This window comes from Grampus griseus (genome assembly GCF_964374135.1).
Source record: "Grampus griseus genome assembly, chromosome: 8".
In the NCBI taxonomy this organism is placed as follows: domain Eukaryota; kingdom Metazoa; phylum Chordata; class Mammalia; order Artiodactyla; family Delphinidae; genus Grampus; species Grampus griseus.
The window spans coordinates 97040926-97053444 of NC_139002.1; the positions used below are offsets into that span (position 1 = coordinate 97040926).

The 12519-nt window shown below is 43.3% G+C and overlaps 1 protein-coding gene across 2 annotated transcripts in view; it reads right to left on the reverse strand.

Moving 5' to 3' along the window:
- Nucleotides 1-2176: 2176 nt before the first annotated feature.
- Nucleotides 2177-12519, reverse strand: part of CKAP5 (cytoskeleton associated protein 5) — a 106340-nt gene continuing 95997 nt past the window's right edge. For both annotated transcript variants that reach the window (XM_082659483.1, XM_082659484.1), the window contains exons 36-44: nt 10462-10641; nt 9792-9979; nt 8751-8826; nt 7837-8025; nt 7607-7744; nt 7095-7178; nt 6826-6985; nt 3048-3199; nt 2177-2893 (exon numbers count right to left, since the gene is read on the reverse strand). In XM_082659483.1, coding sequence (XP_082515609.1) covers nt 2648-2893; nt 3048-3199; nt 6826-6985; nt 7095-7178; nt 7607-7744; nt 7837-8025; nt 8751-8826; nt 9792-9979; nt 10462-10641 — 1413 coding nt within the window. In that variant the 3' untranslated portion in view covers nt 2177-2647. The remainder of the gene's footprint in view (nt 2894-3047; nt 3200-6825; nt 6986-7094; nt 7179-7606; nt 7745-7836; nt 8026-8750; nt 8827-9791; nt 9980-10461; nt 10642-12519) is intronic.

Sequence of the window (12519 nt, forward strand, 5' to 3'; positions counted from 1 at the left end):
CAAAAAAAAAAAAAAAAAAAATCAGATCTGTGCCGCCCAAAGGCTCAGTATTTTAAGTGTCTTCACTCGCAAGGGTTGTGGGATAGCAGTTCTGAGTAGGGGCCCTAGCACCAGACTGCCTGGGTTCATATTCTGGCTCCAGCCTTAAAAGGGATAATCACGGGAACTCCCTGGTGGTCCAGTGGTTAGGACTCCGTACTTCTAATGCCAGGGCCCAGGTTCCATCCCTCGTCAGGGAACTAGGATTCCACAAGCCACGCAGCATGCATGACCAAAAGAAAGGGGGGGGGATAACCATGGTTATGTCACTTGACCTCCCTGAGCCTCAGTTCCCTTACGTATAAGATGTATATAATGACATTACTTACCTAATAAGGTTTTGAGGATTAAATAAGGTCATTTGCATGTGTACTTAGCAAAATGCCTGGTACCTGGTCAGCTCTCTGTTAAGTCACGGCTGCTTTTATTCTCACTACTACCTGGCATGGTGAAGTTCCTCTGCCACTTCCCACTTCCCTCTCTGGTCTCTGAAATAGCATATTGTTGGAGTTGCTGCTTCCTGGAGTTTCTACTCTCACAGCAGTTATCAGAATTGAGTAATTTGTTTTTCTGAGAAATGGGAACAAGAAGATGTAAAAGTGGATTCTTACAGGGTTTGGGCAAAATCTTAGGAGTCACAGAACTTTCAAGATGCCTTTTCACAGCACATTCTTCAAGGTTACTGATGGCAGAGGTTACTGTCTGGGATGGAGCACGGCTCTGACACATCGTTGCCCTTCCACGTAGCTCCAGAGTTTCTGGCTGACATTGGTGTATTGCTCTTCCTGTTGGGTGCATTTATGACTCGGGGAAGCAGGCACTACAGCCTACGATAATGTGTGACAGCGAGTTGCCACTGGTGTGAGGTGCTGATCACTTGGTGACCGTCTGGAGGACTGTTGAGAAGTCTCACCCCTGGGCTTGGATGGGGTGGAGCACGGGTGCCTTGTGGTCACCTTCTCGGCCTAGGATCTAAGATCTTTAGATATCATGGCTTAAAGCAGGAAGGGACTTAAGGTAGGTAACCTTCACCCCCCTCCCCTCCCCTTTTTTTCCACTCCCATTTTTTAGTACATCAGGGAAGAGAAAATTAGGACTGAGTTCCTTGTCCTCATTCTTCGGTTCTAGTTGACCAGAAACCAGGGTAAAACTGGGAACTCAGTGAGCTTGCAGGATCTTGACAGCCCTGAGCTTTAACCAGAGCAGGGGGAAGGGATTAAAAGTTAGTTGTAATACCCCAAAATCTGGTTTTTAAACAAGGGCGCACATTCTCGCAGGACTGCTGGACTTTGGTTTTTCAAATTAGCTGTGCTAATTCCAGACCCAAGCACAGCCATTCTTTCTAAATGTGTTCCTTCTCTACAGCAACGAACTCCTCTATCTTCCCTTCAGTGAAGGCCTACTTCCTGTGTGCATTAAAAGGGAGAGAGGCAAGTTTAATTTCTTATTTCAGGCAGCACAGGAGCCATCTCAAAATCATGACTAGAATCAATACAGGACTAATTTTTCATCAACCTTTCATTTCTAACACCAGTTCAGTAAAAAGTGGTGTAGAAAAGTTCCTTTGGACAATGTTTTCTGACTGTGGAAGGAGGTCTTGTGGAATGTTATTGCAGATGTGAATCCTGTTTATTTCTAGTCTTTACTGAGTGTGAAGGAACTGTTAGTCTAGATTCAGAGACTCTGCTAACCAGGCAGGAAGCCCCTATGCTCTCTGTACTCCCTTAGTCAGATGACCCCAAATCTAGTTGTGGTGTGACAGCCACTGTAGCCCAGCTAATCCCTGGGCACAATGTCATATGTACTTGGGCAGTAAAAGTAGTAGGGAGCCTAAGAGCTCCTTGGAACCATGGTGATTGATGATGGGATGGAAGTCGTGACCAAAATCTCGAAACAGGGAAGAATGAGATTTCTCTGCTCCCCTAGGAGTTGCATGCAGAAAGCAGGAGAGGTGAGTGCCTCTTATTCCAAAGGAGTGAAAGGACCAAGTCTGTGAGCCAAGAAAAGGTAGAGCTCCTTAAGCAGCAATTATGAACCTTTCTCTAACTGGCTGAATACCCAGCTGGTCCCAAGAACAGGTGATGGAGAGCTGCCCAACACTCCCAGATACGGAGCATCTTGGGACACAGTTATAGTTAATGCAAACTTTATTTATAAAAGACTCTTAAATTAGTTGTATCATGCCATGCATTCATATAGAATACAGTGACCCTTCAGGGCTACAAGGAGAAGAGCTCACAAACTCAAAGGAAAACTAGTAAAGCGTTTCTAATAGTTAAAAGCTAGGAAAGATTAGGACAATTTTACAAATGAGCAATTAAAAATAAAAGAAAAAGGATATGGAAATTAGTCTGAGCTGAGAGAAGGGCAGCTGTTTACAGGTCTGTACACTAAACTAAGACACAGACAGTCTTCTAGAGAGGCAGGATGCTGGCGGAGAGAAGCGGAGGATGTGCAAAGACTTGTGCCACAACGACTCCTCCCCCAGGTCCACGGTATGATACATACAACCAGTTTGTGTACACTAGGCCTGCCAAGGCCACTTTAACTATGAGGACTCCTAGTTTAGTAAACTAAAGCTGCAGGGTGCCAGGGGAGTGGGGCGGCTTCATTTGCGACTGCTCTTTATTCTCTCCAGTCTTTTTTTCAAGTCATCAATGTTAGCTGTGGAGGAGGAGGATGTAGTCATGGTTCCTGAAGAGTGAGTCTGGTTGGAATCCAGATCTGAATGCTGGTGCTGCTCCCGTGACTCCCGGAGCTGCGAGAGTTTGCTGTGCAGCATGTCTGTGGAAGAGGCAACGGTAGGAACTGCTGGTTTGGAAAGCAAAGAGGTCAACGGAGGTCGGTCATCTTGCTGTTGAGAGAAGAAGAAACATTGTCCAATCAGGTCAGGATGTGGCTCTGGAGCAACATACACTGAGGCTGGGAACGCTGCTCCTCTGGCCAGCCTGTCCCTGACCTGCTGGTCACCGCCCTCCCTGCCCCACACAGAAGGAGAGGAGCAGTACCTTTGTATTGTCCAGACCACATCGCTGTCGCAGGATTTTTAGCCTTTCCAGGTAGACAGATGGTCCCACCTCTTCTCCATTTGTGTTACCTATGGAGGACACTGTGCTTGTGGGAGTGGGCACACATGTGACTTCCATCTGGGGGGATATGCCTAAGTAGGAAATATAGAAGGAATATTCAGATATACACACCCCCACCCCGACTGCCCTCGTTAACCTCCCACCAAAGGGAACAATTTGGGCCTTGAATATCACCACTGTACTTGAAGACTAAAAAAATCCACAAGAATCTACCTGGAGTTGGTGATAAAGGGTGCTCTTAAATATACAAGATACGCTTAATGAGAACTTCCAGAACTGATAGAGAAGGGCACTGAATGTTAAGTTGGACCATCCATCTACATCCTGAGCTATGCAGGGGTTGTATTCTTATAATCCCACGGCTGACCTGGGCAATCCAAAGAGCCTAGGCTACTCCTGAGTATATGGTAAGTGCCCAAGTGAAGAACCTAAGAACTTTATTTTATTTTACTTTTTTTTTGAAGAATTATTGCTATTTCATCTTTATTTTTTTGGGCTGTGTTGGGTTTTCGTTGCTGCGCGCGGGCTTTCTCTAGTTATGGCGAGTGGGGGCTGCTCTTCATTGCGGTGCCCGCGCTTCTCATTGCAGTGGCTTCTCTTGTTGCAGAGCACAGGCTCTAGGCATGCAGGCTTCAGTAGTTGCAGCATGCGGGCTCAGTAGCTGCGGTGCACAGGATTCAGTAGTTGTGGCTCACGGGCTATAGAGCACAGGCTCAGTAGTTGTGGCACATGGGCTTAGTTGTTCCGCGGCATGTGGGATCTTCCCAGACCAGGGCTCGAACCCGTGCCCCCTGCGCTGGCAGGCGGATTCTGAACCACTGCGCCACCAGGGAAGTCCCCCTAAGGACTTTAAATGTTTGCAAGAATTAGACTAGGTTTGGACCAGGTGATACACAGGGCAAAGCTCTTATTCAAACTGGGGAGGACAGCAAGGAGCTCAAGGCTACTGTCTAGTCATAAGGAAGAGGGGTAAACTGCGGTGTCCAACAAAGGAGGGGCAGGAACTGGAGCATCCGAGATCAGTATTCTGGCAGCAGAGGGGAAACCAAAACCAAACCAAACCAAACCAAACTGAACCAAAATCCATCACAGTTCTAAATTTCTGAGAAGGAACAATCACAAAATGCAGGCATTTAAAATATCCAGTTTGATATCAATGAAAAGGCATTATATTAGTCAAAAGATAAAGTACTGCGAAGAAAAACAGTAAACTGAAAAGTAAAAGCGGTTACTCTAGGGAAAAAGGAATCTTTTAATGTAGAGATGAGAACACTCTGAGAGGGTGAAAAATGAAGACTAATGCAAAAGGCAGCAATAAGAGAAGACTGAACACTTTAAGGCATTCAGTTACCAGTGGGGTTACACGCTTGTGTTGCAAATGTTGAACATCACAAGAAAGGACTCTGGAAATGAGAAACGGAGGCTCTACCCTGATCAGCTCAACGATGGGATGTCCATATGTGGCTACTGGACACTGCTCGCTGTGCTTCAAGAAAGAGACTCCAAAAAAAAAAAAAAGAAACAGACTCCAGGTCTGGGAGAGGGGTAATTTAAGGTGTTGAAAACAAGAACAACTATTGGAAAAACAAACAAACAACAAAGGGACTTCCCTGGTGGTCCAGTGGCTAAGACTCCACGCTCCAAATGCAGGGGGCCTGGGTTTGATCCCTGGTCAGGGAACTAGATCCCACATGCATGCCGAAACTAAAGATCTCACATGCTGCAACGAAGATCCTGCACACGGCATCGAAGATCCTGCGTGCCGCAATTAAGACCCGGCACAGCCAAATAAATAAATAAATAAATGTTAGAAAAATATTAAAAAACAAAGAAAAAACAAGAGCAACAAAAAGAAACAATGTAAGAGAATACAATTGACCCTGCAGCTTAGAAAGATACATGGTGAGAGAGAACATGACTGGAATCTGAAAACCACACAGGAACAGTTTCACAGGCAAACAAATTTTAGAATGTAAGAGTAGGTGAGCTTCACCGAACTCAGAAAGAACTAAATGCAGGACCAATGTGAGGGCTGTACTCTGCATGATGAGGGAACTTCAGCAGTTGGGCCTTTTTTTTGGTTTAAGGCTCTTGACAGCTATCTTTTGTAACCGACACCTCCTAAATCTTCCTTTTGTCCCTAGGTCCTTGAGCAGTAACTCTCCAGTATAGGCGTTTTCACTGGGGGGACAGTAATATTTCAGCTTAACATCAGGATAAGCATTCACTCACATATTAAACAAATACCTACTGAATGCCCACCACGTGCCAGGCAACAAAACAGACAAAAAATCTTTACCCTTGTGGATTGACTGATTCATTTGCCACACAGCTTGTAGGATCTTAGTTCCCCGACCAGGGATTGAACCCAGGCCCTCAGCAGTGAGAGCACAGAGTCCTAACCACTGGACCGCCATGGAATTCCCACCCTTGTGGATTTTTAATTCTAGCAGAGACGGACATCACACAATTAATCTAATAAACATTATGTTACATGGTGTGTTAGAGGAGGTTATGTACTATGGGGGGGGTGAGGGGTAGGTTGCAAATTTTAAATGAAGCCTCACTGAGGCAGTGACAAAGATGTGGAGGAAACAAAGACTGTCCTGGAGAACAGCAATCTACACACAAGAAACCGCCAGTGCAAAGGCCCTAAGAAGGTGTACGCCTGGTGCGTTCCAGGAACAGCAAGGGGGCTGGTGAGGCTGAAGTGGAACAGAAGTCAGAGAGAGTAGGAGAGAGGCAGTTCTAGAGGTATCAGGGGACCACATCATGTCAGACCTCACAGGCCTTTCTTGTAAGGCTTTTTGCTCCGCTGAGTGAAAGGGAGAGCCTTTGGAAATGTTTGAGGCACGCTGTTTCGATGCTATGTGTGGAAATGACTACAGGGAGGCGAGAGTGGCAGCAGGGAGACGGTGCAGGAGAGCGCTGCAATCCACGTAAGAGAAGATGCTGTTCAGACCAGGGCAGTGGCAGTGAAGGAGATGAGAAGTGTGGGTGGATTCTGTGTGTTTTTTAAGTAAAGCCAAAAGAATTTCCTGACAGCGGAAAAGAGAATACTCAGAAGTTGGGGGTCTGAGCAAACTAGAAGGACAAAGTTGCCATCCAAAATGCAAATGGAGCAGGTTTTGGGGGGTTATCAGGAGCTCGGTCTTTGACACGCTGAGTTTATGATGTCTACTATACCAGAAACCCAGCGAGGTGTCACGCACGATCTATCAGCAGAGATCAGGAAGGAAGGAGGCCTGAGCTGGACATCGGACAAAATTGGGCTTTGCTGGCATAGAAATGGTATTTAAAGTGATGAGAGTAGATGGATTAGTTAAGGGGATGAGAGTAAGAAAGAAGAGATAATCATGGACGGAATCCAGGGGGACATCAACATTAAGAGTTCAGGGAGAGGAAGAATCTATCAGAGAGGCCAAGGGGGAATAGCAGCTAGGAAGGAGGAAAGCAAGAGAGCACAGAGGACTGGGAACCCAGGGGAGGAACTGTCTGAAGGGTAGAGAACATTGCCATTGCCAGACACTGACGATGGGTCGAGGCAGGTGACTGAGAGTTGACTACTCTCTGCATCACTGGTGACCATTAAGTACTGAGGTGCACGGACATAAATGTAAACCCATCAAAAACCTCCAGGGGCTGATGCTAGGAGCTATTTTGAGCTTATTCCTGGAGCTACCAGAGGAAACCATACCTGCTGAAATGGGAATACGGCCTTTGCCCTCCCTCTCCATCTCAATCACCCGAAGGCCTCTCTCAACATAGCTCTGGAAGAACTGCGAGGAATTTTTCAGAAATGGTTCAATGTCAGCATCTGAATATTTCTTCTTATATTCATATAACTCTGCTAGGCCCTGGTTAACAAGAAAAAGGAAGAGGTGGGGATGGCTGTTAGTGACTCTTTTCCATAAAGCAGATCCCTTTCCCTCTCAACCCTTTCCCTCTCACCTCTTTCCCTCTCACCTCTTTAGTGTTCTCTTTAGAGCCAATCTTCTTAAAAATCTCAGCTAAGAAATCATTCACTTTGGCCTTTGATGATTTTTCATCCTAAAGACACAAGAAGGAATGATTGGTTAGACCTGAGTTATTAATTAGGAACCAGTGGTTGGATAAAAACTGAAAATATCTCAAAATCCAGACCTTCCAGGTATGTTCCTACAAATAACAGAAGCACCAGTGCTGCAGGGGCTGCAGCAGAAACATTAACAATCTCAGGTTTTCAATTAAACTTGATAAGGAAAGTCCCTCCCTAATTAGAGCTCACAGTGGATTTATCTAGGGACCAGTACCTTAGGCACAGACACAGAAACCTTTCTTAGGAACAAAAAGCCCAAGCTTATAGTTTATATTTGAAAACGTCAAGGTGATTGGACCAATCCCTGAGCCTTCATCTTAGGCCCTGAGAAAGAAAGGCTCCGGTGGCTTATCCCTTTGACAAGATCACATTCCTCAGTCTTTCAAGTCAGGACACTCACGATTCGAGATGCTCCCTTTTCTGTTTCCTTATCAGACTTGCTCCCGGTCTGGTCCATACTGTGCTTCATCATCCGGCAGAGGTGGGCCTCCAACTCTGACTCATTCTTGTTGTCAATCATTGTTAGGTGGTCTAGGATCTGAGGAAGAAACGTGCACATTCAATGGCAGCGATGCCATATCTGTGACATTCTCTCAAGTTCCCTTGGGAATGGTTGCTGTTCTCACTCACCTTGGGCCCTTTTAATTTGCATAAAGTGTGCAGCAGCGTTTTTAAGGTCCTTATGGGAAATTCACTTTTGCATTGCTTTAGTTTCTCTTTGGGGAAGACCTTCATGAAAATGTGTATATCCAGAAGAATTCTGTCCAGATTAATGCTGTTGATGGTATCAGGCAGTAGTCGAACCATTCTCCAGAGACACTATTTAAAAAAGAAACAAAAGTTAGAAGGAGTCACTGAAGAATGAGGATAATCTCTGTCACCATTCATTTCCCCTAAACTCTGGGATCACTTCTAAAAGATGGTCAGGGATATGAATGTGGCACCTCATCTTTCAAGTTCAGCTGCTAAACACGAACCGTTTTATTTACTTCAACCATGTCACTGGCTAACGTGTGACAAGCCATCTACCTGACCATCTCCATTCCTCCTTCCCACTCCCTAGAGATGGGGCCCTAAACGATGAGAAAATGTGGAAATTCTGTTTTGGGTTTGTTTGGTACCCGAGAGTAGAGTAGTTCATATTACCTAATCAAATCTAACCCGAGGAGACAAAATACTTTACACTATTACAGTATAATAACAGTAGTATAATGTTACAGATATGTTCATTTGCAGTCTTCCAAAAATAGACCAAAATATTATAAATCTATACATATCTTTTCCCCCATAAGAAATGAAATTTGTCTCATCAAACTTCTTGCCTTTTGATTCTAGGAGAACTGGTGAGATATTTACAAAATAGCTCTTCCTTTTCACTGTTTGAGGCCAGGAATTTTTTAGGCCTGAGCTAGGGGTATAAATTGGAGGAAGGGAAAAATGGAGAGCAAATATATTTTTCAGGTGTGCCTTGACTGATTTGAGTAAGTTCCAACTCCTCTTTCCCCACACTTTGAAAGAAAGAGATCAAATTATTTCAACTTCACCTTCATAACAAGCTCTGAGAATTTGGGAGAACTGGCTGTTGCTAGCAGGCTGTCTTGGAGCAAAACAAGTAGGGCACTAGAAAACAAACCCAACACAACAGCATTAATAAGTTTCAAACCTGCTTTCCAATTAAAATCAGTAATTGAAAGCCAAGGGTAAATTACAATAGCCAGATCATGGAAGCAACCTAAATGCCCATCTACAGACAAATGGATAAAGAAGATGTGGTACATATATACAATGGAATATCACTCAGCCATTAAAAAGGAACGAAATTGGGTCATTTGTAGAGATGTGGATGGACCCAGAGACTGTCATACAGAGTGAAGTAAGTCAGAAAGAGAAAAACAATTATCGTATATTAACACATATATGTGCAATCTAGAAAAATGGTACAGATGGACTGGTTTGCAGGGCAGAAATTGAGACACAGATGTAGAGAACAAACGTATGGACACCAAGGGGGGAAAGTGTTCGGAGGGTGGTATGAATTGGGAGATTGGGATTGACATATATACACTAATATGTATAAAACAGATAACTAATAAGAACTTGCTGTATAAAAAATAAAAAAAAAGAAAAAAAAGAAAGCCACGTGTAAGAATTCTTTATCTATCTGAGAGATTGAGAGCTCATGGATCAGGAACTGTCTTTGATTACTTGACAGTCATTAAGAAAATAAACATCATTTAAGCTTTGTAAGTTACCACTTAGTAAATGGTAAAGCTTGTCACTATTTTTCATTGTCACTGGTAGCCAAGAAAGAAAGAAATGTACATGAAATGTACACAGAAGAGAAGGTAACTGACAAGCTCCACAGTCCTACTCTAGAATACTCATAATACTGGCTGGTTTACTGAGTTGTTAACTAGCTTTAACTGCTGTCTCAGATTGGAATACCTTCTCTTGAGGAAGAGAAGAGTAATAAATCAACTTATTAAGCAAACCTAAGCTTACAACTGATTTAAGTGCCTCCTGGTTTCTATGGGTAGACAAAAGAGAGGGTGTTGCAGGCTCTAATGCTCAGAGTACAGATATACCTCAGGATGTTGGTCTGGTCTGACTTCTCCAGAACTTTCACCACCAAGAGGTTCACAGAGCGGATCACCTGTTGCCCTTCCTCCAGATCTTCAATTCGAGAATCCAGCATTAAGGTGATGAGGCCATGCATCAGGTCTTTCAGAACTCCAGTGGAGGCCTCTCGGGCAAGGCTTTCTATCTGAAACAGCTATCCAGTCATAATTGTGTTAGAGAGGCATGAAACTCAATATACAGATCAAGGAAGATAAACATGGGTGGCATATTCTAATAAATAATTATATTGTATTTATAAAAATTCAGAGTATTAGGAAAAAATAAAAATCACTACACTCTCCCAAACCGCCAAGAATAGCCAAAATTAATTGGTGTGCTTCCTTCCTGTTATAAAAGTATTTTTAATGTGAGCAGTCATCTGTGAAAAGCCAGCTAAGGCCCAACCATGACTGATGAAGAAACTGGCAGGAAGCAGAATTTCAGGTAGTCTGTAAGTATCCTAACAATAAGGTAAGCTGGAGTGTTGCCCAACATCCAGTGGAAGTAGCCAATGGCTTACATGTAAAATTCCACACATGACATGTTTCACTGGAACATCTGAACCAACTCAGGCCTGAGAACCTGGGTGGGATGAGAGACTGAAGGGAAGCTCATGATCTGCGGAGGTGTCCTTACCGAAATCATGTTGCCGATGATACAGCTATACAACTTGATGATTTCATCCTTCTCCAGTTTCTCATCTGCCATATGTGTGTTGTAGATGAGTCTCAGCTGCATGAACGTGGCTATCAGAAACTGATCAATATGGCCAGACATAGCTTCTGCTTTGTCTTCCTGTCTCAGGACCTCATCAATCTGATAACAAAAATCCAAGATGTATTTTCCAAGCTTCATACTTCTAAGTAGCAGGAATACACTGTAAGTCTCTGTAATATTTATTAGCAAAGCACTTCTAGTGCTTTTTTTAGCTTGAAAAAACCCAATCACCTTACATATAAATAACTAGTCCTTAGGGACTCAATCATTCAACAAATATTTACAGAGCAAGACTATTAGGTGAATTAACTGCAGCTCCTATTCTAAGAGGCTCACCATCTAGTTTAAGGAATAATAATCCTTATGTTTAAATGCTAATTTATTAAAAAGAGTGTTTTTATACCCGTTATCTCATTTGATCATTCCAACAGCTCTAAGAGGTAGACAGGGCTGAGAGTAAGATCTTCATTTACCATATGAGAAAAGTGAGGCTCAGTAAGATCAGGCTACTTAGTTCAAACTCAAAACTCAGGTTTCGGGCTTCCCTGGTGGCGCAGTGGTTGAGAATCTGCCTGCCAGTGCAGGGGACACGGGTTCGAGCCCTGGCCTGGGAGGATCCCACATGCCGCGGGGCAACTGGTCCTGTGAGCCACAACTACTGAGCCTGCACGTCTGGAGCCTGTGCTCCACAACAAGAGAGGCCGCGATAATGAGAGGGCCGTGCGGCGTGACGATGAAGAGTGGCCCCTGCTTGCCGCAACTAGAGAAGGCCCTCGCACAGAAACGAGGACCCAACACAATCAAAAATAAATAAATAAATAAATAAATAAATAAATAAATAAATAAAAAACAAAAACAAAAAACTCAGGTTTCCCACAACTGGATCCAGGTTCTTTTTGGTTCAGTAGACTGGTTGTCACTAATGGTAAAATGTTACTATGGGAAAAACATGTATTTCCTATTCACTACAGTAAAAAGATCTTTATTTTTATGATTACATAAATTACACCCTGAGACAATCATGCCAATAATCTTCATGACCATCCTTTCATGCAGGGCTGCTATACTGCACAACTCCAGGGGTCACCATTTATACAGACTGCAATGTGAATAGTGCCCTCTGGTGTTGAGGAAGCCAGTGGTCTCCTACTTTCATTTCTTTATGCATGTATACCCATAAGCACATACAATTTTATATAACTGGAACTGTTTAACAATTCTGTTTCAACATGGGCAAAATAAAAAAAAAATATTTTTTTGGAGGGGGGGCTTACTCTTTTTCCAAGGTAATTAACATCAACAACCTGATATATATTCTTTCATGTTCACAGAATCATTTATAACCACACATGCACACATAGATAGGGTCACGGTTTAGGGCACTGTTTATTCCATAAGAATATTTATAGTACATACACTTCTCTGCATCTAGCCTTCCTAACAGAAAATTATGAAAATCTCTAAAGTCAACAGAAACGGTTCTATTTTTAAAGGCTGCATAACAGTCCACATGTGCACATACCAAAACTTAATCATTCCCTGACTGTTTCAACATGTTTCCAGTTTGGATATTTTGTCCACTATAAATAATGTTACAATAAACATCTTTGTGTATATATATCCCAAGGTACTTGTGTTTTAATTTCTAAAAAAAAAAAGTGCGCCAATGGGACTTGCCATGGGTCCAGTGGTTAAGACTCCATGCTCCCAATGCAGGGGGTCTGGGTTCGGCCCCTGGTCAGGGAACTAGATTCCCACATGCGGCAACTAAAAGAGCCCGCATGCCGCAACTAAAGATCCCATGAGCTGCAACAAAGATTCTGCACACGGCAACGAAGATCCCTGCGTGCTGCTAAGACCTGGCACCGTCAAATAAATTAAAAAAAAAAAATGCACCAAGAGTTTAACTTTTTAGGCTGAAGGATGAAACATTTTAAATTACTGTATAATAGATATTACTATATTGCTTTCTTTAAA